The 27,585-nt window shown below is 37.1% G+C and overlaps 1 protein-coding gene across 3 annotated transcripts in view; it reads right to left on the minus strand.

The window, feature by feature from the left end:
* The window catches only part of KIF6 (kinesin family member 6), a 424,730-nt gene that overhangs the window by 319,902 nt on the left and 77,243 nt on the right, over positions 1–27,585 (minus strand). For 2 of the 3 annotated variants that reach the window (XM_082639032.1, XM_082639031.1), the window contains exons 4-5: positions 9,564–9,711; positions 4,818–4,927 (exon numbers count right to left, since the gene is read on the minus strand). In XM_082639032.1, coding sequence (XP_082495158.1) covers positions 4,818–4,927; positions 9,564–9,711 — 258 coding nt within the window. The remainder of the gene's footprint in view (positions 1–4,817; positions 4,928–9,563; positions 9,712–27,585) is intronic. The other variant, XM_082639033.1, reaches the window with a different exon arrangement.

Below are 27,585 nucleotides of genomic sequence, written 5' to 3' on the forward strand. Positions count from 1 at the left end.
GTAGCAGGATACAAAATTAATGCACAGAAATCTCTTGCATTCCTATACATTAATGATGAAAAATCTGAAAGAGAAATTAAGGAAACACTCCCATTTACCATTGCAATAAAAAGAATAAAATACCTAGGAAAAAACCTACCTAGGAGACAAAAGACTTGTATGCAGAAAACTATAAGACACTGATGAGAGAAATTAAAGATGATCCAAACAGATGGGGAGATATACCATGCTCTTGGATTGGAAGAATCAACATTGTGAAAATGACTATACTACCCAAAGCAATCTACAGATTCAGTGCAGTCCCTATCAAACTACCAATGGCATTTTTCACAGAACTAGAACAAAAAATTTCACAATTTGTATGGAAACACAAAAGACACTGAATACCCAAAGCAATCTTGAGAAAGAAAAACAGAGCTTGAGGAATCTGGCTCCCAGACCTCAGACAATACTACAAAGCTACAGTAATCAAGACAGTAGGGTACTGGCACAAAAACAGAAATATAGATCAATGGAACAGGATAGAAAGCCCAGAGATAAACCCACGCACATATGATCACCTTATTTTTGATAAAGGAGGCAAGAATATACAATGGAGAAAAGACAGCCTCTTCAATAAGTAGTGTTGGGAAAACTGGACAGCTACATGTAAAAGAATGAAATTAGAACACCTCCTAACACCATACACAAAAATAAACTCAAAATGAATTAAAGACCTAAATGTAAGGACAGACACTATAAAACCCTTAGAGGAAAACATAGGCAGAACATTCTATGATATAAATCACAAGATCCTTTCTGACCCACCTCCTAGAGAAATGGAAATAAAAACAAAAATAAACAAATGGGACCATAAACAAGACGAAAAGACAGCTCTCAGAATGGGAGAAAATATTTGCAAATGAAGCCACTGACAACAGATTAATTTCCAAAATTTACAAGCAGCTCATGCAGTTCAATATCAAAAAAACAAACAACCCAACCCAAAAATGGGCAGAAGACCTAAATAGACATTTCTCCATAGAAGATATACAGAGATTGCCAACAAACCCATGAAAGGATGTTCAACATCACTAATCATTAGAGTAATGCAAATCAAAACTACAGTGAGGTATCACCTCACACCAGTCAGAATGGCCATCATGAAAAATCTACAAACAATAAATGCTGGAGAGGGTGTGGAGAAAAGGGAACCCTCTTGCACTGTTGGTGAGAATGTAAATTGATACAGCCACTATGGAGAGCAGTATGGAATTTCCTTAAAAAACTAAAAATAGAACTACCATATGACCCAGCAATCCCATTACTAGGCATATACCCTGCGAAAACCATAATTCAAAAAGAGTCATGTTCCACAGTGTTCATTGCAGCTCTATTTACAATGGCCAGGACATGGAAGCAACCTAAGTGTCCATCGACAGATGAATGGATAAAGAAGATGTGGCACATATATACAATGGAATATTCCTCAGCCATAAAAAGAAACAAAATTGAATTATTTGTAGTGAGGAGGATGGACCCAGAGTCTGTCATACAGAGTGAAGTAAGTCAGAAAGAGAAAAACAAATACCATATGCTAACACATATATATGGAATTAAAAAAAAAAGTTATGATGAACGTAGGGGCAGGACAGGAATAAAGAGGCAGATGTAGAGAATGAACTTGAGGAAATGGGGAGGGGGAAGAGTAAGCTGTGATGAAGTGAGAGAGTGGCATGGACTTATACACACTACCAAACGTAAAATAGATAGCTAGTGGGAAGCAGCCGAATAGCACAGGGAGATCAGCTTGGTGCTTTGTGATCAGCTAGTGGGGTGGGATGGTGGGGTGGGAGGGTGGGAGACACAAGAGGGAAGAGATATGGGGATATATGTATAGCTGATTCACTTTGTTATACAGCAGAAACTAACACACAATTGTAAAGCAATTACACTCCAATAAAGATGTTAAAAAAAAAAAGTGGCTTAAGGCTATTTCTAGCAGGACAATAGAAAATATCTAGATCACTTCTTATTCTTTTGTGAAGGGGAGAAGAGCCACCAAATAAATCCTATCCTAATCTTTGAACTCTAGACATTGGAGGTTGGATGGTTGTTAAATATTATATAATTCAATGTCCACATTTTACACACAAAAAGAAACCCAGAAAAGTGAAAAAAATTATCTAAGATTGCAGGTTTGGGGCTAGAACCCAAATTTCCTGACTTCTAATCAAGTGCTCTTTTCTCTATATCACACTACCTCTCTTAGAGGTCAAAGGACTTTTCTCTTCCCATAGTTAGGCTGCACCTAATTATATCAATTAGACTCAGACTCACAGGGCTCATGTTGCTCTCCCTTTACACTCTCATCTTCAGAAAGTCTCCGTCATAGTTTCAATTGAACAGATATTTTCTAAAAATATTAAGGACTTACTTTGGCATAGGTGGAAGAGAGATTACCAATGCAATTAAGGCATACTTCTTTCCTCTGAGCAATGTATGTAAATGTAAACATCTGGTGCAGTATTCTCAGACACCCAATTATATATGTGAAATGCATCACCACCACCCACTCAAGTTTTCTAATGGAAATCTCCCTTTTAGGTCAATGACTCCTTAATTCTCTAGGTCCCCGTGGTAAAATCTTGAAGCTATTTTTGCTATTCTGGCATGAGAGTGAGAGTATCTGGTTTTTTTTTTCTTTTTTTTTTCGCGCTATGCGGGCCTCTCACTGTTGTGGCCTCTCCCGTTGTGGAGCACAGGCTCCGGACACGCAGGCTCAGCGGCCATGGCTCACGGGCCCAGCCGCTCCGCGGCATGTGGGATCCTCCCGGACCGGGGCACGAACCCATGTCCCCTGCATTGGCAGGCAGATCCTCAACCACTGCGCCACCAGGGAAGCCCGAGTATCTGGTTTTAATCCTTGTTCTACCATTAACCAATTAGTTTTGAAACCCTGGGCAAGTCCTACCTCTCTGAGCTTCGTCTCTTCAGTCAGTAAAACGACTAGAGCAGCAACTTGCTGTGATTCACCTTCTTTGCAAAACCAATCAAGTCCAAGGTGCTAGGCGTAATCTTTCTTTCAGTCTTTCTTCTTTTCCTTTCCTATCTTTCTCCCTCTCTCTCTTCCTTCCTTCCTTCCCTTCTTTCTATTTATTTATTGCATATCCCTCAGATTTCTCTCTCCTCCATGTTCATCATAGCCAAGCTCTTCATTTCTGGATTATTACTAAACAAGCTATCAAGCTCTTCCGTGTAGATATAACTTGTTAAAAATGATTTTAAACAAAGGTTAGCCTAGAGGTATACAGGTTAGACTGGAGGCTAGAAAACTAAATAAGAAGCCTATTAGAATGAAGACCAATCTCACACCAAAAGCCTGTCATTCAAATCCCTCAAAAGCTGGCTTCAGGGGCTTCCCTGGTGGCGCAGTGGTTGAGGATCTGCCTGCCAATGCAGGGGACACGGGTTCGAGCCCTGGTCTGGGAAGATCCCACATGCTGCGGAACAACTAGGCCCATGAGCCACAACTACTGAGCCTGAGCGTCTGGAGCCTGTGCTCCACAAGAGAGGCCGCAACAGTAAGAGGCCCGCACACCGTGATGAAGAGCGGCCCCCGCTCGCCACAGCTAGAGAAAGCCCTCGCACAGAAACGAAGACCCAACACAGCCAAAAATAAATAAATTAATTAACTAATTAAAAAAAAAAAAGCTGGCTTCAGTTGGCCTTTCTGCTTTTACTTCACATGACTCCTCAACACATGGCCTTTATGTATTTAATGCTGCTGTTTCTATCCTTCCTATGAGGAAAGTGCTTCCTTTTCATAAAGTTATTTCCAATAGCTTCTTTAAAATCAATTTCTTCCATGGAGTCAGTAATCTTTCCTTTCTCTTAACTTTTATACACATATTAAGAGTGCCAACAATAATCCCTTTTTCTAACTCCCTCTAGTAAATACTGTTAGCATAAAAAAGATGAGATGTAAAAACTCTTAACATTAACAGAAGAATGTATATAAAGGTTATATAACCTATTTTCTTTATTATCTCTTCTTGTTTCCTTTGCAAATTAAACTAAGCAAATGGTTGTTGACCTTTTTGGTAGAGGATTCATCTATACTTGAAACTGCTTTAGAATATTTAATAAGAAAAATCTTACAATGCATTTTCTTGGCTCTACCAACATTCTGAAGATGTCTGGACAAAAGTATATGAATTGTTACTAATGAATATATGTATAATTTAGGCAAATATTCAAACAAGCAGCGAGTAATGTTATATACATGCTTGCAGAGTAACCTATTCCATTAAGAGATAAGCTCTGAAGACTCTATTTACATTTCAGTTATGAAACCATCAGTGCCAATCTGAGCAAATGCGTGTCAACATTAGTCAATAACAGCAGAGAAGCGTTTGGGGAACACTTAGAGTTTTATTTTCTCTCTTTCAGATTCTTTTATTGCTAATTTGAATACCTTCTTCAGAGAAAGGCCACAACTAGAGGAGTAAAAGGGTTTCATGTGGCAAGAGCCAAGTAGTTCTGTCACATCCCATCAATCCTCTCAGCGCCCACTCTCCGAGATCATTCACTGCATTTGTTCGTGCCGACTCCAAAAAAGATTGTCTCAAGAAATGAATTTCAAGCAGTTTTGGGTCCCATCACTACTGTCTATTTGTTGTAACTGAAAAAAATATCCACTATATTGCAAAAAGATTCTGTTATCCAGTATTTGTTAATTATGATTGAGACCAGAAACATACAAAGTTTCAAAGAAAACAAATGAAGGGAACATCTGAAAGTAATTTTCCCCCATTCTTTGTTGTTCTGCTACTCACGGCAAATCTTCCAAACTGGAGGCTTCATGTCTTGGATCCAATAGATCGTAACCACATTCATTGTAGATTTCCAAATAGGAAATGTGCATTGTATATATTTTGCTGCTGTCCTGATTGGGAAAGAGAAAGACATTATTAAATGGCTATAAATCACGATTCGGCTTAGAGAAAGATGAACACATTTATCACTAGTTTCCTCACAGTTTCCCTCCTTCACTCTCTCACTTTGTTTGGTTTACATTTGCAGTTCGTGACACTTTCAAGTTGCCAGTTACCATATGCATGAGGCTTTTTTTTCCCCCAATGGCCAACACCCATGATTACAAGCAACTTCAGTCTGTTATTTTTTATTAGTTCCACATTATACATAAAAAGTCAATATACACTTAAAATGAGCCAACTTGGTTGCAGAACTGTATAACAGACCATTTTTTACTTTCCAGACAGAAAAAAGAACAGAACACAGAATTCTTACTTCAGTTTAAAAATTTCAGTAGCCAAAGAGTTACCATCTTCAATCATAATTCCTTTTTAACTTTTCTAATATTCAAATTTCCAATGACAAATAGATAACAGACAATAAATAGATGTGGAAAGTGAATTCCAGGGAACATAAATAGTTTAGATTAATCAGGTAACAGTAAGAGTGGACATTAACAGCTCACTACCTATACCTTACCTGTTGGGTTAATTTTCCTTGCCCAAGTGGCAAATTAGGGATATCCAACTGTTGGTTAGGGAGAGGTATTTTCTGTGGGTCATTGTTGAAATGCAATAATATAGGCATCAATGTAATTAGGATAAAAGTCAAGGTGACTGGTCCTACTCTCAGTTCTGCCAACAGACAAAAAGGACCCACTCCCTCTGAGATGGAATAAAACAGGGAATTTTTTCAGGCCTCGAGAAAATTCCAAGCTCACTTTTTCAATACCAAATATCAATAATAGCGCTTCTTGTTTCCCCCAAAACACAAATGCTTCCATTTCTGCAAATATTAGAGTCTTGCCATTGATAAGAGGAGGATATATTTGTGTCTTCGGGCAAGAAGGTCGGCAGATTGTCAGAGTGGATATTCACAGAAAGGATTCTCATCTATATCCAAGACAATCCATTTGACAGGTGTTATTCAAAGAAGGAGAAGACCAAGTCACAGAGATGGAGGAGAGAACAGTGGCCTGCAAATCCAAAGCTGGAATGCTAGTCATACTAGCTCTGAGCCCCTACCAAGGCAGGCCTCTGTTTCCACACTCATTAAGGTGAAGAAACTAGATAACGACTCCCTCGGCATTCTTCAGATTAAAACGAATATGATTCTCTGGCCCTAAAATGTCTCAAACTATCCAAATAAAGATACTACCATTTCATAAAAATGAAATAATACATGAAAAACTAAGGCAGCTCTCAGCCAGCACATGACTGTAGCAAAACACTCAAGCTACAGCTGAAATTCCATGTTTGGTGTTCTGTGAAGGTGAGAGCATGGACTGAATCTTTACTAATCAAGTTTTTCCCAACCAAATGCCAGAAAGCCTGTTGATGTGGGTGACTCTGGATGCTTATGCTGACAAACGGTCTATCAATTATATTGATAGACCTATCAACAGTCTATCATTACTAAAGTATCCTCATTTAGTAATGGCATCATATCAGCATAATTTGGGGGATTATAGCTTGAATTAGTGCAGGAATCAGAGACCACAAATACTAGACAGACTCTGAGTGGCCTTTAGTCTAATCCAGTGTTTCCTAAAATATTACTTAAAATACTTGTGGAAAAAAGTGTTCCATGATCAGCATGCATACTGTCCATCTCTGAAAGATTCTCAGAGCAAATTAAAGCCCGTGGGGAATCACTCAGCAACATCCTGAGATCCTGTTTAAAACAATGTATTTCTAAAACTTATCTGAACATATGTGAAATATTCCACAGATTATGGTTTGAGATTTTAGCATACGTTTATGAGTTCATCTTAGCATCAGACAAAACTGGGTTAGAACACTGGATCTGCCTTTATAACTGAGTGATCCTGCACCCTTAACCTCAGTTGTTTAATCATGAAATTGGGGATAATAACCTTTAGAATATGGCAGAACTGTTGTGACAGAGGAATAAGGTTCTGTATTTTAAATCCTACCAAAAATGTGTGGCCTGCTAATAGGCACCAATAAATCATTGCTGTTGCTGATGTTATTATTATTGCTGTTATTATTATTTTTATTATTATTTCTGAAAGCCTCCAAATAGAGAATTCAGTATGTGAATACAAAAGGAAAGGAAGAGAAAGGCAAAAAGAACAGCCAACTTCTACGTTCATCAGCAGTGGAGAAACTCTCTTCTTTCAGAAACTAGAAGAAATAATAAAAAGTCAGGAAAATGGCAAGTCCATTGCCCAGAGATGATAGGGATAATGCCTTTGGCTCCTCTGGCTTCTGCATTTTCTGGGCTTTTATTGGAATACACACTTAAAATTCACTGAGCTATGTGGCAGCTACCTTTCCTTATTACTCCTTTTTTACTCTTTAGGACTGCCAGATGGTAATGTAACACACATGTTTGCTGCAGACAGCCTTTTCTCTTGCCCCCAAACAAGTATGAACCTCACAATACTCAAAAATAATGAGCAGTGATTTCTAAAATAAATGGAATCAATTTTCTTCTTTTAAAATCTTTGCAAATGTGCTCCTATCAAACTCACGGGCATTTTAGGACCCAGTATGCACTAGTTCTTAGTTTATCTTGAAATAAATACGTTGCATAAGTCAAATGTTTCCTTTAAGGATTCTGGAGGGCACCATGTGTCCTCTAAAGCGATCAACTGGGGGCATCTGAGTACCTGTCAGCATTTTTCAGCTAAACAATGAGGACACACTTTATGAAGAACTTCAAAGTTGCCTCTGACTTGTTTCGCCATAGCTCAGTCGGGTTATAACTAATGTGTTGTGCCCCATTGTGTTAATCTGTTCGTCTACAAGGAGTTGTCCTGGCTATAAGCTGATCTGATGGGCTCTCTCCAAACCAAGAAGTTATTTAGAATCATTCAAAATGAAATGGGGTTTAGAGTAATGTCAATGACAAACAGATATAAAATAATGAACCCAACAGATGGTAGGTACTTGGGAGATATTTAGACCTTGAAAACTGTATTTTGGTAACCATAGACAAAATTTAAAAAGAGACAAATAGATTTTCTATTAGGAAAGAATTTGTTTATTCTGTTTAACTTAATCAGGGGAATTAGCTTCATTTGTTCTGAGTTTCAAAGGGTTCTTTGAAATTGTTCAGCAATCATTTGGCCACACGCATATATATATGGATATTAATGGCTATAGTAATAACTATCACTTTTTGAGCATCTCCTATGTGCCAGGAACTGGACAATATCTTTAAATACAGTATATTCAACTCTCACAGCTACTCCACAAGCCTGAGACATTAAGGAACTGCCCAAGGCCACATCCTGTAAGTAGTGCACTTAGAACCAGGTTGGCCTGCACCAACTTCAATGATTTTCCCAAGACAGCATGCTCCCACATTAGGCCACAGCAACAAAAACTATTAGAAATTATACTCCCAGTTGGTGAAATCTGGGAACAAAACAGAACAGCTAATGTCAGAAATAAATGAGTAAGTGAAAAGAAAGGATTTGGATCCAACATATACACTATACGCTATCCTTGCTTTTCCAAATTTTCTGGCATGCAAAGCTGGCATTTTGCACTAGTGAGTGATGAGCTGAACTAATGGGTAATTGCTACTTTATGGGTGGAAATTAGAATTATGCAGATCTCAGCAACTTCTCATCTTTGCAACTCAGAATGCAAGCAGCATACAGTTGAGATATTTTGGAAAGACTGTTACACTGACCTAGTTAGGACATTTGTTATACAGAATTGCTACAACCAAAGAATTGTTGGAACTAGTAGGGACGCTGGAGATCCTCTAGTACAATTTAGTCCCTACTTTCACAGAGGGCAGAACTGAAACCCAGAGAAGTTAAGTGACTCAGTATGTAGAATTTGTTTAAATACAACCATTAAAATAAAGCCAGTCTGATACCCAGAGGCAGGGTACGTAGTGGTTAAAAAGCACAGAGTTTGGCATCACACAGACCTGGGATGGAAGCTCCAGATCAGCCTCTTATGAGGATGCAGAGAAAAATAAATATAACCCAAGACTCAGTCTTCCCAACTATAAAATGGGGATAGAGATACCTACATTGTTAGTTCTATTAAATCCTGATAAAGCAACAGGCAATTGGAACCACACAATAAATGATGCATATAATATAGATAGGAAACTCCTCTTTATAATAATATTAATTGCAATAGGATTTTTACTGTGGTAAATTCCTCTGGGCTTCCATTAAAAGTGTGAAAAAGTACAACCACATTATCCTATTCAGTGCTTTAGTAGCTAAAACAAAGGTCCATTTTGGCAAAAGGATATTCTTCAATTTCTTAATGACAAATATAAAAGTTGGTAAAATGTGTTTTAACCTCCATGGGTGTATCAGAACAAACACCCTTTGAGCCTTTGCGGAAGCAGCATCCCCTTTAATGAGAAGCACCTTCTGGATTTTCACCTCTTCAGCAAAATCTCAAACTTTCCTCAAATGTAAACACCAGAGTTACTACATAATATTTTCTCATTTAGGTATAATATAAAAAAATGTCATGATAAGTTTTCCACCCACAATAAATTTCTGCTGAATATATCAAATATAAAATGAACTTAAAGCTTCATACCTTTTGTAATTGCTCAAAAGTGTATGACAGTGTCCTTGGGATAATGCCTCTGTCACTGTAGCGCTCTGCCCCACCTGTGATGGTGAATGTCTTACCGCTGCCTGTTTGTCCATATGCAAAGATGGTACCATTGTAACCTGCCAGTACACTACATAAAGAAACAGCAAACTTTTAATATCAAAATGGCTAACTGCATTTGTATTAAATGGCTAGTATTCTAAGAGCAACTTGATTCAACACTACTGAAAAGACATTTATAGAAATATCTATAGAAATATTTATGTATGTGACTATCTAGCTAGAAATTATTTTTTATCTAGGAGTCTCAGCACATCAATCCTTTTTTCTGAGAGAGGACCTGTAACTCAAATGGGATACAGTCATCTTAAATATTTTCTTTATTTCAATAAAATTTTTATTTTAGAATACAATTGATCCTTGAACAACAGGGGTTTGAACTGTGTGGGTCCACTCATAAGCACATTTTCTTCACTAAATAAATACTACAGTACTACACAATCCTCAGTTGGTTGAATCCCCAGATGCAAAACCATGGATACAGGGGGATGGCTGTAAAGCTATACTTGGATTTTCAACTGCGGGGAGGGTTGGTGCCCCAACCCCTGCATTGTTCAAGGGTCAAATGTAGTCTACTTTTTTATATTTACAAAAAAGTTGCAAAGATAGTACAGGGAGTTCACATATATCCCACAGCTAGTTTCCTCTACTGTTAATATCTTACACTAGTATTGTACATTTGTCACAATTAATGAACCAATTGAAATATTATTACAAACTCTATAAAAATCTCCTTACTTTTTAATCTAATGTCTCTTTTTTCCCAGCTTTACTGAGATATAATTGACATATAACATATATAAGATTAAGGTGTGCAATGTGATGATTTGACACATGTATATATTGTGAAATGATTACCACAATAAGTTTAGTTAACACATCCATCAACATATCCATCACCTCAGATAATTATCTTTTTTGTGGTGATAACATTTAAGATTTACTCTCTTAACAACTTGTAAATACATAATACAGTACCGTTACCTATAGTCACTGTGCTGTATATTAGATGCCCAGAACTTACCCATCTTATAACTGGAAGTTTATACCCTTTGGCCAACATCCCCCCATTTCCTCTACCTCACAGTCCCAGGTAATCACCATTCTACTCTCTACTTTTTTCTCTTTTTTTAAATTTTATTTATTTATTTTTCATTTATTTTTGGCTGCATTAGGTCTTCGTTGCTGTGAGCAGGCTTTCTCTAGTTGTGGTAAGCAGGGGTTACTCTTCGTTGCAGTGCACAGGCTTCCCATTGCAGTGGCGTCTCTTGTTGCACAGCATGGGCTCTAGATGCACAGGCTTCAGTAGTTGCAGCATGCGGGCTCAGTAGTTGCAGCACATGGGCCCTAGAGCGTGCGGGTTTCAGTAGTTGCAGTGCGTGGGTTCCGTAGTTGCGGTGCGTGGGCTTCAGTAGTTGTGGCGCATGGGCTCAGTAGTTGTGGCACATGGGCTTAGTTGCTCTGCGGCATGTGGGGTCTTCCCAGACCAAGGATTGAACCCGTGTCCCCTGCATTGGCAGGCAGATTCTTAACCACTGCGCCACCAGGGAAGTCTCATGTACTCTCTATTTCTATGAGCTTGTTTTTATAGATTCCATATACAAGTGAGAACATACAGTATTTGTCTTTCTCTGACTTATTTCACTTAGCACAGTGCTCTCAAGGTCTATCTATGTTGTCACAAAAGGCAGGATTTCCTTCTTTTTTAAAGCTGAATAATATTCCATTGTGAAAATATACCACATCTTTATCCATTCATCCATAGATGGACACAAGTTTTTCCATGCCTTGGCAATTGCCTTGGAAGTGCAGATATCTCTTTGAGATAGTGATTGCATTTCCTTTGGATATATAGTTGAGCTTTGAACAACTTGGGTTAGAACTGTGTGGATCCACTTTGACATAGATTTTCTTTTTCAATAAATACAACCAGCCCTCTGTATTCAAGAGTTTCACACCTGCAAATTCAACCAACTATGTACTGAAATTTCCATCCAGGGTTAGTTGAATCCACAGATTTGAAACCCATAGGATACAGAGAACCAAATATGGGACTTGAGATTCATGGATTTTGGTAAATGCAAGGGGTCCTGGAATCAATCCCCCACAGATACTGAAGGTATACCCAGAAGTGGGACTGCCAAATCATATGGTAGTTCTGTTTTTAATTTTTTAAGGAAACTTTATACTGTTTTCCATGGTGGCTAACCAACTTACATTTCCACTGACAGTGTACAAGGGTTCCCTTTTCTTCTCTTGAAATCAGGTGGTATGATGCCTCCAGCTTTGTTCTTTCTCAGGATTGCTTCAGCTGCTCAAGTTCTTTTGTAGTTCCTTACAAATTTTAGGATTTTTTTTCTATTTTTGTGAAAAATGCCATTGAAATTTTAATAGGGATTGCATTGGATCTATATATGGCTTTAGGTAGTATGTTCATTTTAACAATATTAATTCTTCTGATCCATGAACATGGTATATCTTTCCACTTACTTGTGTCTTCTTCAATTTCCTCTTCAATGTCTTGTAATTTCCAGTGTACAGATCTTTCACCTCCTTGGTTAAATTTATTTCTAACTATTTTATTGGTTTCGACATTATTGTAAATTAAATTGTATTTTTTATTTCTTTTTCAGATATTTTGTTGCTAGTGTATAGAAACACAACTGATCTCTGTATTTTCATTTTGTATCCTGCAACTTTAGGGAATTTGTTGATTAGTTCCAACAGTTTTTTGGTGGATTCTTTAGGATTTTCTATATGTAAGATCATATCATCTACAAACAGAGACAATTTTACTTCTTCCTCTCAAATTTGGATGGCTTTTATTTCTTTTCCTTGCCTAATTGCTCTGGCTTGGACTTCCAGTATTATGTTGAATGGAAGTGGTAAAAGTGGGCACTCTTGTCTTATTCCTGATATTAGTGGGAAAGCTTTAAAGCTTTCACCATTGAGTATGATGTTAGCTGTGGTTTTATTATATATGGCATTTATTATGTTGAGGTACATTCTTTTTATACTCAATTCAGTTGAGAGTTTTTATCATGAAAGAATGTTGAATTCTGTCAAATGCTTTTTCTGCACCTATTGAGATGATCAAATGATTTTTATCTTCTATTCCATTACTGTGGTGTATCACATTTATTGATTTGCATATGTTAAATCATCCTTGCATTCCAGGGATAATCCTATTTGAACATCGTGTATGATCCTTTTAATATGCTGTTGAATTTAGTTTGCTAGTATTCTGTTGAGAAGTTTTGCATCTATATTCAACAGGGATATTAGTCTATAGTTTTGTGGTATCCTTAGTCTGGCTTGTTATCAGTGTAATGCTGGCCTTGTAAGATGAATTTGGGAATGTTCCCTCCTCTCTAATTTTTTTAGAAGAGTTTGAAAAGGATTGGTGTTAATTTTTAAATATCTGGTAGAATTCACTAGTGAAACCATCTGGTCCCAGGATTTTCTTTGTTGAAAGGTTTCTGATTATTGATTCAATTTCTTTACTGTTATTGGTCTGTTCAAAGTTTCTATTTCTTCATGATTCTGTCTTGCTACACTGCATATTTCTAAAAATGTTTTTCTAGGTTATTCAATTTGTTGGCATATTAAGGTTCACAGTAGTCTCTTATGATTCTTTGTATTTCTGTGATGTCAGCTGTTATGTCTCTGTTTTCATCTCTGACTTTATTTGTTTGAGAATTCTACCTTTTACTCTTAGGCTAGCTAAAGGTTTGTCAATTTTGTTTATCTTTTTAAAAAAAACAGCTTTTCATTTCATTGATTTTTTTCTATTGTCTTTCTGGTTTCTATTTTGCTCATTTCTGCTCTGATCTCTATTTCCTTCCATCTTCTAACTTTGGGCTTAGTTTGTTCTTCTTCTAGTTCCTTGAGTTTTAAAGTTAGGTTATTTGTAATCTTTCTTTTTCTTAATGTAAGCATTTATAATTATAAACTTCCCTCTTAGAACTGCTTTTGTTGCATCACATAAGTTTTAGTGTGTTGTGTTTCCATTTGTGTTTCTTTCAAGCTATTTTTAGATTCCTCTTTTGATTTCGTCTTTGACCCTTTGTTTATTCAGGAGTGTGTTGTTTAATTTCCACACATATAGGAATTTTCCAGTTTTCCTCCTGTTATTGATTTCTAGTTTCATACCATTTTGGTTGGAAAAGATATTTGGTATAATTAATGTTCTTAGATATTCTAAGGTTTTGTGGTGACCTAATATATGATTGATCACACATGGAGACTGTTCCACGTGTGCTTGAGAAGAATGAATTCTGCTGCTGTTGGTAGGAATGTTCTGTATAGGTCTGGTAAGTCCATTTGGTCTAATGTATAGTTCACATCCAATGTTTTCTTATTGATCTTCCATCTGGATTATCTATCCATTGTTGAGAGAGAGGTACTGAATTCCACTACTATTATTGTATTGTCTACTTACACCTTCAGATCTGTTAGCATTTGCTTAGGTGCTCTGATGTTGGATGCATATATATTTACAATTATTATATCTTCATGATGAATTGACTCTTTTATCATTATGATTAACTTTGTTTCTTGTTACATTTATTGGTTTAAAGTCTACTTTGTCTGATATAAGAACACTCTTGCTTTCTTTTGGTTTCCATGTGTGTGAAATATATTTTTCCATCCCTTCACTTGAGGTCTACATGTGTCCTTAAAACTGAACTGAGTCGCTTATCAGCAGTATATAGTTGGGTCTTGTTTTTTGGGGGGTTTTTTTGTTTGTTTTTTTTGCGGTACGCAGGCCTCTCCCTGTTGTGGCCTCTCCTGTTGCGGAGCACAGGCTCCGGATGCGCAGGCTCAGCGGCCATGGCTCACGGGCCCAGCCACTCCGCGGCATGTGGGATCTTCCCGGACCGGGGCACGAACCCGTGTCCCCTGCATCGGCAGGCGGACTCTCAACCACTGCGCCACCAGGGAAGCCCGGGTCTTGTTTTTTAATCCATTCAACTACTCTGTGCCTTTTGACTGGAGAATTTAATCCACTAACATTTAAAGTAATTATTGATAGGTAAGGATTAATAATGTCATCTTATTCATTGTTTTCTGGCTGATTTGTAGTTCCTTTGTCCCTTTCTTCCTCTTCTCCTGTCTTTCCTTGTGAATTGATGATTTTCCATGTGGTATGCTCTGATTCCCTCCTTTCTATCTTTTGTGTATATCCTGTAAGCTTTTGCTTTGTGGTTACTATGAGGCTTACATAAAATATCTTAACGATATAACAGTTTAAGTTGATAGCAACTTAACTTTGATCACATACCCATTTGATCACATACCCAAAATTCTACCCATTTACTCCTTGCCCCATATTGTATGTTTTTGATATCACGATACCTCTTTTTATATTGTGTATTCATTAACAAAATATTGTAGCTATAGTTATTTTTAGTACTTTTGTATTTTAAACTCTATACTAGAGGTAAACAATGAACACATCACCATATTACAGTATTAAAGTGTTCTGAATTTGACTATATACTTACCTTTACCAGTACGTTTTATTTTTTCATATGTTTTCATGTTGCTAATTAGTGTCTTTTCATTTCAGCTTGAAGAACTCCTTTCAGCGTTTCTTGTAAAGCAGGTCTAGTGGTGATAAACTCCATCAGCTTTCGTTTGTTTGGGAAAGTATCTCTCCCTCATTTCTGAAAGACAACTTTGCCAGTGAAGTATTCTTGGTTGGCTGGTTTTGTTTTTCTTCTTTCAGCACTTTTATATATCATTCCACTCTCTCCTGGGCTGCAAAGTTTATGCTGAGAAATCTGCTGATAGCCTTATGGGGTTTCCCTTATTGTGAGGATTTTTTTTTTCTTAGTGTTTTTAAATTTTTCTCTTTGTCTTTGATTTTAGACAGTTTTATTTTAATGTGTCTTGGATAAGACCAGTTTGGTCTGAAATTTTGGGGCGACCTATTAGCTCCAGGAATATGGATGTCCAAATCTTTCCCCAGATTTGAGAATTCTTAGCCATTATTTCTTTAAATAAGCTTTCTGCACCTTTTTTTTTTATCCCTCTCTTCTCCTTCTGGAACTTTAATAATGAGTAGATTCTTTTAATGGTATCCCATACTTCATGTAGGTTTTCTTCACTCTTTTTCACTCTTTTTTCTTTTTGTTCCTCTAACTGGATGATTTCAAATGACTTTTTTTTCTAGTTAATCAATTCTTGCTTCTGCTTGGTTGAGTCTGCTATGGAAGCTTTCTAATGAACCTTCAATTCAGTTATTGTACTCACTGACCCTAGGATTTTTGTTTGTTTGTTTTTTGAATGGTTTCTATTTCTTTGTTGAACTTCTTATTTTGTTCACGCATTGTTTTCCTAATTTCATTTAGTTGTCTATCTTTGTTTTCTTGTAGTTCACCAAATTTCTTTAAGTGGATTATTCTGAATACTTTGTCAGAAAGTACATAGATCTCTATTTCTTTAGGGCTGGTCATTGGAGCTTTATTAATTTCCTTTGGTGATGTCATGCCTGCATGGGTGAACTTGGATCCTGTGTCCACAGGGGCTGACCAGGCACTGGGAATCACTGGGGTTGGTCTGGCATCTGGGTCAAGAGCAGGGGTAGATTGGGAGCCTGAGTTCACAGGAGCTGGCTTGGAGGCTGGTTCACAGGATCCAGCCTGGTTCTATGGCCAGTCTGGAGCCTTGGTCTATGGGAGCTGGATTATTATAGAATATTTCTGCTCAACAGAATTTGTCACCAGTTATATAGCACTATCCCATTAGCAATGTCATTTGAATATATATTTCTTAGCCATAAATGCTCTAGGTAAATGAAATCTATGACTTTAAGTACCAAACATTAAACATTTTATTGTTTTTTGATAGAAAACCTTCTAAAATATATTAGGCATTCCTGTCTTGAAAAGCAAAGGATACAGAGAACAAATTAGCATTTTCATTTTGATTTAGCTGCAGCCTATGAAAAGTAAGTACTGTAGTGTGCTACACTGGCACCTGATGATTGTTATATCTACTTTTTAAACTTAAATATTCTCTCTTTCTACCAGTTGTCTTAATATATTATCCTCTAATATGTGCTCACTCTCCCCCCATCTTCAGTGGAACAGAAAACCAAATGGTAAAGCTTCATAGAAAGCTATATAAAGAGTTTTTATTTTTTATTTTATTTATTTATTTTTTTGCGGTGCGCGGGCCTCTCACTGTTGTGGTCCCTCCCACTGTGGAGCACAGGCTCCAGACGCGCAGGCTCACTGGCCATGGCTCACAGGCCCAACCGCTCAGTGGCACGTGGGTTCTTCCCGGACCAGGGCACAAACCCGTGTCCCCTGCATCAGGAGGCAGACTCTCAACCACTGCACCACCAGGGAAGCCCTATATAAAGAGTTTTTAAATGTAATTTCCACCTATATATACTCTATGGCTATTTCTGTATTACATTGCTACAATAAAAAACTAAACAAAGAAACGTAAATGGGCAAAATTTGTCTCCACTTCCTTTCTGTACAGCCTCCTCATCCAAACTCAATCTGCCCCCTCTCCATTGGGCACTGGGAAATTTCATATGCTTCCAGTCTCAACTGTCTTAAGGGAAAATACTAATTAAAAATAAAGATGGTGGGATAAGGACCTTTAAAATTTACTTCTCCACAAGAACAATGGGAACAGTGGCAAATATAGTAAAACTCAATTTTTTAAAAACCCTAGAAGTTACCCAAAGGCTCACAACAGTCCAAGGAGTGCTTACTCAAGAAAAATGGCTGAGTATCAGTAAAAACAGTGAGCTTTATGGTGTTTTAACCTAATCATTCCCAACTCCATGGTAGCCTTGAAAGACAATAGCCTTGAAACCACAGTAAGTGTGACTGTGTAAACTAGCAACCAGGAGACTAGCAACAATTGGGGGGCAGTACAGGTTTGGAGCTCCCCAAAAAGCCCAAAGAAATGTACTTCTCTGATCTGTCTGGAAGCTCCCTGGAAAAGCCCCACTCTCAGCACTTGTCACTGTCTGACCTGACTCAGAGTTTACTCAGTGCAAAGAGCCCTCTCCGCATGGTGTTTATTGAAAAAAAATAATCAGTGTTAAGTGTCTAATATTACAGTGGCCCTAACCTGCAATGCTAGGAGGCAAACAAGAGGGTGAACAAAAGCTTATAATAAACATCTGTGGAATGATATGTCTATAAGGGGATTTGAAAAGTTATGATATATTCCTGGGGCTCTAGAGGGATACATACACATGCAGGGCTATGTGCAGGCCCAGGGAAGACCTGAGAAGGTCATTATATCTCACTTCTGGCTGCCTTTGAGGCTCTGCACAAGCATAAAGTGAAGGCTAAGGCAGAGTTATAAATTTCTAGAGCATTGAAGGGGTGCCCCAACACATACACAGAGTCCTTCATCAAAAGCTTGGAGACTGACTGGTTCAAGGCATTTATGGAAATCTCTGTCCAATCATTAGCTGATGACTAAGCAACTGAGCAGGGATTTCAGAGGCTGCATACAACAAAGAATACAGACTTTACAGAATTAGTCTAGAAAATTCACTAAACAAACAAACCAGCAGCAGCAACAACAATAACAAACAACAATAACAAACCCTGGGGAGGGTAGGCATGTGATTTTCAGAACTGACATATTATATTACTTAAAATGCCCAGTTTTCCAACAGAAAGTTTTGAGACACACAAAGAAATAGGAAAGTATTTCCCATACACAAGAAATAAAATGTTTAATAGAAACAGTCCTGGAGGAAGCCCAGACTATGGCTCACTATCTAGTTAAATAATTTATTTCTTACAAATATGTTCAGAGAATAAAGGTAAAGCATGTTTAGAGAATTAAAGAAAGTATGAGGATAAGATCTCACATAAAAAAGAATATTAATAAAAATACATTTTTAAAAAAGAACCAGTAGAAATTCTGGAGTTGAAAATTAAGCTAACTAATTTTTTTTTTTTAATTCACTAGAACAGCACATTTGACTTAATACAAGAAAGAGTCAGTAAACTTCAGGGTAGGTCAATTGAGATTATCCAGTCTGAGGAAAAGAAATGAATAAGAATGAAGAAAAATACATAGAAACTTAAGAGATCAACATACACATAATGGGAGTCCCAGATGGAGAGGGGAGAAATATTTAAAGAAATAATGGCTCTAAACTTCCCAAATTTGATGGGAAACATTAATCTATAATATATTTCAAAGAATCTCAGTATACTCCAAGTAGGACAAACTCAAAGTTATCCAAATCTAGACATGTCAAAATCAAACTGTCTAAACACAAAGCAAACCTTAAAAGTAGCAAAAGAGAAGTGACTGATTACCTACAAGGAATCTTCAGTAAGATTAACAATGGATTTTTCAACAGGAATGATGGAGGCCAGAAGGCAATGGAACAACATATTCAAAATGCCAAAAAACTAGTTTGGACATCTTTCTTTGCAGAAATTAACAAGCTTCTCCTAATATTTATATTTTAATTTTGTTTTCAGATTGGTCATTGCTACTGTGTAGAAATACAAGTGATTTTTGTACACAGATATTATATCCTGCAAACTTGCTGAATCTGTTTATTACTTATAATCATTTTATAGTGGATTCCTCAAGATTTTCTACATACACAATTATGTCATCTGCAAATAGAGATACTTTTATTTCTTCATTTCCAATCTAGATATCTTTTATTTCATTTCTTGCTTAAATGCACTGGCTAGTTTGCAAGTGACAAATTCTCTTGGTTTATGTTTACCTGGGAATGCCTTAATTTCTTCTTAATTTTTGAAGAATGAGTTTGAAGCTATAGAATTCTCTATTTGCATGTGTGATTTTTTTGTCTTATTTTATTTTATTTTTCTTCGTATCTCTTACTCTTCTTTTTTAATTGAAGTATAGTTAATTTCCAATGCCATGTTAGTTTCAGGTGTACAGCAAAGTGATTCAGTTATTCTTTTCCATTATAGGTTATTACAAGATTGTGAATATAGCTTCCTGTGCTATACAGTAGGACCTTGTTGTTTATCTGTCTTATATGTAGTAGTTTGTATCTGCTAATCCTAAACTCCTAATTTATTCTTCACCCGCTTTCACCTTTGATTACCATAAGTCTGTTTTCTATGTCTATCAGTTTGTTTCTGTTTTGTAAATAAGTCCATTACTGTTCTATTTTAGATTCCAAAAATAAGTGATATCATATGATATTTGTCTTTCTCTGTCTGACTTATTTCAGTTAGTATGATAATCCACAGGTCCATTCAGGTTGCTGCAAATAGCATTATTTCATTCTTTTTTATGGCTGAGTAGTATTCCATCGTATATATATATACCACATCTTCTTTATTCATTCATCTGTCGAAGGACATTTAGGTTGCTTCCACGTCTAGGCTATTGTAAATAGTGCTTCAATGAACACTGGGGTGCATGTATCTTTTCAAATTAGAGTTTTCTCCAGATATATGCTCAGGTGTGGGACTGCTGGATCATATGGTAACTCTATTTTTAGTTTTTTAAGGAACCTCCATGTTTTCCACAGTGACAGCACCAATTTACATTCCTACCAGTAGTAGTATTTTTAAAAGACAGAAAGAGAAAACAGTAACTAATAAAAGTAATGAAAAGCAAATGATGAGTTTCAGCAATGAACAATGGGATACACATTTGTGTTAAGAAATATTTCAGAACTTCCTAAAACCAACAATGCGGGTTACTGCCTAAATCATCCTAGCTAGAGACAGTTCTGATTTATGTAAATAAATCAATGCTTTATAAACCAAAGTTTGATATCAGATGAAAGCTCCATTGTAGAAACCCTCTTTTTCCTTTTGAAAAACGCATTTTTCCCTAGAAATTTAAATTACAAAGCTAAGATATTTTGTCATTTCTTATCTTTCAGTATTTGCATGAATAAAACAAAAATAAAGCTTCAGCCCTCTTGCAGATTATAAACTAGAGTATTATTCCACACACATCACATTTACATACTAGAAAAAATACAAACCATTTTAGTTTTTCACTTTTATTACTCTTTATTTGTTTAACCACAAGTAGATGAAACCTTCTAGAAGTATCTGCATAAAGTGAGACTTTATTTTGTTTAACTAGATGAGAAGGTTTTAGAAAGCTCCTTATACAACATCTAAATCAAAGCAATCAAAAACAAATTATTACTGTGATGATAATTTAGTACACTGAACCAAACAAATGATATTATAGTCCCTCAAATTTGAAGAGCTAAGCAGAGTTGAAAACAACAAGAAAGTAATAGGATCACAGATTTTATAATTGGTGTCATTAGCAGTTTTCTAACTACTTTTTGTTCAGTAGAAGAATCCCTTCTAAGGTATTTCTGGAAAACAGATATCTGAACTATACTTAAACAGCTGTTTGATTCAGGAGCAGGATGGAATCATATCTGGGTGGGGCTGCCTTTATTTTTGAGGGGAGAGAGGCAAGTGAGGTAGTACCTTAAAAGATCATGCAGTTGAGACTTAGAAAAATTAATAAAATACAGAGAAATACATTATTTATAATTTTAAAAACTTTTTATCAGAACGAATCAAACTAGTTCACCAGAAAACACAAATAAACTAGTTAGTACTAAGAGTAGAATTTTTTAAGTGAATAGATATTATACTATACAGTATGTTTAATTTGACTAAAAATCTTTACATCAATAAGACTAATCTGGACCAGAATTATCAAAATTAAGTTCCCTATTGTAAATACATAGCTACCTTATTACTTCATCTTGCCTTTCACCCAGTTCTAAGAGCCCGAGTAGCTGAAACTCACTAATTTTTATTTGGTTTTAATTTTCAGAACAGTTCATTTCTGTCCACTGCAGCCCTTCTTCTAGAATAAAGTCCCTCAGAAGTAGCCTCAAGCAGCTCTTTGGTGCAGCCAATTGTCTTTTACAGAGAATATGATAAGTGACTCTTGTTTCACTTTCAGAATATTTCTGAGTGCATAATTCAGCAGCTTGAATTTTTAAGAGGAATTTGAACCCAAAACAGTAGCAACTCATAATTAACACAATTAACATGACTCAATTTTGCCATAAATAAAAATAATCTTCCCATCTGCTAAGCCAAACGAACCCGTAATTTGTAAAATTTCCAGCAAATTTTGGTCATGGGGCATTCCCTTTGCTATAAAGGGGAAGGAGGTAGAAAAAAATAGTGAGGGCAACCTACGCTTCGGGGAAACTTGAGAAGGCAGTAGACTGGAGAGCTAAATTGTTCTGCCCAGCAAGCTTTCTTAGTCCCTCTTCTTCTGGTAATAAACACTTCACCCACTCCATTCCATTCTTCAAGCTCATGAGGAACAGGCAAGTGTGCAGGGCTTATAACTCAGGCCTGGCCAATCACACCCCTCATTCCACCATGGTCCCCCCAACTCCTGCCCTGTCTGTAACAGTTACTCTTCTAAGAGGCTGATGACATGCCTCAAGCAGAACAAATAAGAGTCCCTCCCATATGAATTTTGAGAGGAAAAAAGCTTCCTTTTTGCTGGGGTCCTTGAACCATGGCTGCCAGGGGCCATCTCCCCTGTCTTTCTGCACAGGGAAGAAGCAGAACCAAGCATGGGTCAGATGGGTGGGGAAGGAATCTTAGCCTTGTCAAGTACCTAGTTCAAGTAGCAATGACCCCTTCAATTCTCTGAGCTAATCCAGTTATGTGAGCCAAGAAATCCTCTCTTTTCTTTGAGATGGGATTCTATTTTATGTAAACAAAAGAGTCCTAACTAATACAAAGTTTCTGGAGCGATGTGCAAAACATCTTTTGTACCTTGGTTTACACCAGAGATCTCAAGCTGGCAACGAATCTTGCCTACAAGAATGCTTATGTGGGACATGCGTTCTCCAGTTTGCCACAGTCCCCTAAACTCCCTGTTGTCTTAGACTCAGTTGTTTCCCAAATGTATGATACCAGCCTAGACCTGAAGGCAGGGCTGCATCTCTGTACAATAATGGAGTGCCAGCCACAGTGTGGTCCCCGTGAATGCCATCACTCCCCCAGAGGGGCACAGTGCTGTCATTCATGAAGACTACAGTGAATCATGCCCCCTTGAGATATGTAACATGCAAGTACTGCTAAAAGGCATGTAAGTTTAGTTTCCCTTGGTTTAGACATCGTCCTTCTAAAAGCACGCTCTGGCAAGATCATTCTAAGGTCTTGAGAGATCCACTTTTATGATGTATTGATCTAGCTGTAAATCCTAGTAAGAAAAATAAAGTGGGTAACATGGCTAACCTTAGTTGACCTAAATCAACCACTAGTTATTTTTCGGAAAGGAATATCCAAGGCAAGGATATCTAGATTAAAAACAACCTACACATCCGAAATGTGTTTTTGTCAGAAAAATAAAACTGCAGATGTAGATTAAGTGGTAATTGATACACTTGGGATCATTATTTAAAGCTTTTTGTAAGTGTCTATGGGCACACTGGTTATTGGACTAGGGTCACAAAGAAGAAACTCATAGGCCAGATTCAGGCAAAAGAGCATTTTGTTTGTCCAGCACTATCTTTTTTTAACAAAATTTAATCTGAATGCTCTTATGCCACAGGACCGGTGCTCCCCGATTGGCACAGATAGTACCACTCCCTATTCCCCTCACTGGCTTATTTCAGATTAGCTGCCTTCCCTCTGTGGAATTTTGAGTTTTGCAACCCCTGGTATAAAGTAACTCAGATAAATGTTAAGAGATTAACACTATGACTTTTTTTAAGTAAACTAAATTGAACTAAATATAAGAATGGTATGAGCATGAACAAATCTTCCAGATTTTGAAACGTCATAGGTAAACCCCCTCACACCATCAACCACCCAAGAAACAGACTGGATATCTCTCCCGTCATTGCTCACATTGAATAAGTTTTAAATTAGATGGGAAAACAGGGATGTTGGGTGCTTTCTTCTCAAACAGTCCCTTTGGCACAATCAGAACTCCCACTCTTGGATGTGTCACAAAAACAGGATCAGCAACCGTCTGTCTTGAATGATTTGCAAATTCTTCTCCTTGGATACAGGGGCTAAGAAAAAGGACCTTTTTAGGTTCTTTCCAGCTCTATGATTCTCAGGGATTTGTTCACAGTCTTGTCCCAACTACTTCAAACCAAACTTTGCAAGAGGCAAACACATCACAGGGAACATAATCCAAACAGACTCCCTTGAAAGGATTCTCGAGATCTAAGCACACTAAACGGCTTCATGTCCATAAGTTCATGGACCAAATCCAGGCCAAAGTGCTCTCTAATTGAGGTTGTTTATTATTTCCCAAGTTTCTGAAGAAACCATTTTGTCTCAGTATTAATAATAAGCAGCTTAAATCTGGAAACATAACAGAAATGCATGAAACTTCAATAGAAGAAAATGACCCCTTCTGAACACAATCCAGTTCTGAACTATGTTTTAGTTTCAAGTCCAGTATACTGTATTAAAAAGTGAAGGCTGAATTTTTATCTTACTTACATTATGAAAAATGCATTTACTGTAGCATTTCTGACAGATATTTTTTCTGTGACCCTTGAGAATAAACACTTAGATTCATTAAATGCATAATCATTTTCAGATGACCATCTAAAGAGGCAACTAAAATGAAACAAAAGTTTTATACAGTAATGTGGAAAAATCCATTGTCTACAGAAATTTATTTGAGCAGAATCTTGCATAAAGTCTGAATTCGTTTCTTTGTGTATATTTTGAAGGGATACAAAAGAGAATAGAAAACAATTTTCCTTAAAATTGTAACACTGAATTTTCTGTCAGTAAATTGATCAACCACATTTTTGAAGCACCCATTATATTATATTAAAGCCTGACATTATGTGCTATGTGAATTTATAGGGGAAAGAAAAAACCTTATGGTGCAAAATAATTAGCAAGATAAGTATCTTTAAATATATGAGGATGTGCATATATTATGCCTACATAATCTTCTAATTTACACATTAATCTATAATTTAAAAAACCCCAAGTGACTTATTTATAAATATGTTTGTAGAGAGATGAAGGATTTATAAAAAGTCCTCTTTAAGGATGTGTCATTAGAAAGGCAAAGGAAGAAAACTGTATTTTCCTGGAGACTCCATTCTTTTCCTCTCAAGACTGAATGAAGCATTTGGGCTCTCCAGCCGTCTGAGTAGGTACAAACAGAAATCCATGAATGTAGATTAAGAGGTGGGGAATATAGGCACAGAAAAGAAGGGAAAAGGGGGCCCACATTGTGGGGATGAGTTATCTGAAGAGTTCTGAAAGAGAGTGGAGAGTGGGAAAGTGAGAACCGAGGGTGGTAGCAGAGGACAGCAGGTGGTTGCTATCAGTGTGGAGGATGCTGAGAGAAGCAGCAATGGAGAAAGGATGTGAGAGATGTTTACAGCACATTAAGTACACACTCTCCTACCCTTTGCATTTGCTTGAGAGCCTGAAAACAACCTGACTTTTGTGTATCTTCAAAATGACACGCTACACAGACTGGACCACATGGAGCTCTAGTTTATATTTGAGTTACAAGCCTTCTTCTCTAAACTTTCAATCTCAAGATTAAATAAGAACTAAATAAGATCTTCTAACTTGATGTCAATTTTGTGTGAAATGGAAGACATTTTTCACATTCTTGGGAAAATTTAAACACACTTTGATTTCGATGGACAATAATCAAGGGGGGGAGAACCTTCAAGATGGCGGAGGAGTAAGACGTGGATATCACCTTCCTCCCAACAAATACATCAAAAATACATCTACATGCGGAACAACTCCTACAGAACACCTACTGAATGCTGGCAGAAGACCTCAGGCTACCCAAAAGGCAAGAAACTCCCCATGTACCTGGCCGTGGGGCTGACAGGGTCTTGGTGCTCTGGTCAGGTGTCAGGTCTGAGCCTATGAGGTGGGAGAGCCAAGTTCAGGACATTGGACAACCAGAGATCTCCCAGCCCCATGTAATATCAATTGGCAAGAGCTCTCCCAGAGGTCTTTGTCTCAACGCTAAGACCCACCTCCACTGAACAACCAGCAAGCTCTAATGCTGGACACCCCATGGCAAACAACTAGCAAGACAGGAACACAACCCCACCCATTAGCAGAGAGACTGCCTAAAATCATAATAAGTTCACAGAGACCCCAAAACACACCACCAGACGCAGTTCTGCCCACCGGAAAGACAAGATCCAGCCTCATCCACCAGAACACAGGCACTAGTCCCCTCCACCAGGAAGCCTTCACAAGCCACTGAACCAACCTTACCCACTGGGGGCAGACACCAAAACCAACGGGAATTGCAGACCTGCAGCCTGTGAAAAGGAGACCCCAAACACAGTAAGTTAAGCAAAATGAGAAGACAGAGAAACACACAGCAGATGCAGGAGCAAGGTAAAAACCCACCAGACCAAACAAATGAAGAGGAAATACGCAGTCTACCTGAAAAAGAATTCAGAGTAATGATAGTAAAGATGATCCAAAATCCGGGAAATAGAATGGAGAAAATACAAGAAATGTTTAACAAGGACCTAGAAGAACTAAAGAGCAAACAAACAATGATGAACAACACAATAAATGAAATTAAAAATTCCCTAGAAGGAATCAACAGCAGAATAACTGAGGCAGAAGAACGGATGAATGACCTTGAAGATAAAATAGTGGAAATAACTACTGCAGAGCAGAATAAAGAAAAAAGAATCAAAGGAATTGAGGACAGTATCAGAGACCTCTGGGACAACATTAAACGCAGCAACATTCGAATTATAGGGGTCCCAGAAGAAGAGAAAAGGAAAGGGACCGAGAAAATATTTGAAGAGATTATAGTTGAAAACTTCCTTAACATGGGAAAGGAAATTGTCAATCAAGTCCAAGAAGCACAGAGAGTCCCAGACAGGATAAATCCAAGGAGAAACATGCCAAGACACATATTAATCAAATTATCAAAACGTAATGCTAAGAGCCATAAAAGGGGACATCAACAGTAACACGATAACACTAGGGGACTTTAACACCCCACTTTCACCAATGGACAGATCAACCAAAATGAAAATAAATAAGGAAACACAAGCTTTAAATGACACAGTAAATAAGATGGACTTAATTGATATTTATAGGACATTCCATCCAAAAACAACAGAATACACTTTCTTCTCAAGTGCTCATGCAACATTCTCCAGGATAGATCATAATTTGGGTCACATATAAAGCATTGGTAAATTTAAGAAAATTGAAATTGTATCAAGTATCTTTTCCAACCACAATGCTATGAGACTTGATATCAATTACAGGGAAAAAACTATAAAAAATACAAACCCAAGGAGGCTAAATAATATGTTACTAAATAACCAAGAGATCACTACAGAAGTCAAAGAGGAAATTTTAAAAATACCTAGAAACAAATGACAATGAAAACATGACAGCCCAAAACCTATGGGATGCAGCAAAAGCAGTTCTAAGAGGGAAGTTTATAGCAATACAATCCATCCTCAAGAAACAAGAAACATGGCAAATAAACAACCTAACTTTACACCTAAAGCAATTAGAGAAAGAATAACAACAACAAAAAAAACCCCAAGTTAGCAAAAGAAAAGAAATGACAAAGACCAGGTAAGAAATAAATGAAAAAGAAATGAAGGAAACAATAGCAAAGATCAACAAAACTAAAAGCTGGTTCACTGAGAAGATAAAAAAAAAAATTGATAAACCATTTGCCAGACTCATCAAGAAAAAAAGGGAGAAGACTCAAATCAACAGAATTAGAAATGAAAAAGGAGAAGTAAAAACTGACACTGCAGAAATACAAAGGATCATGAGAGATTACTACAAGCAACTCTATGCCAATAAAATGGACAACCTGGAAGAAATGGACAAATTCTTAGAAAAGTACAACCTTCTGAGTCTGAACCAGGAAGAAATAGAAAATATAAACAGACCAATCAAAAGCACTGAAATTGAGACTGTGATTAAAAATCTTCCAA

The sequence above is a fragment of the Mesoplodon mirus genome (assembly GCF_964341445.2).
Source record: "Mesoplodon mirus genome assembly, chromosome: 12".
Taxonomy (NCBI): domain Eukaryota; kingdom Metazoa; phylum Chordata; class Mammalia; order Artiodactyla; family Ziphiidae; genus Mesoplodon; species Mesoplodon mirus.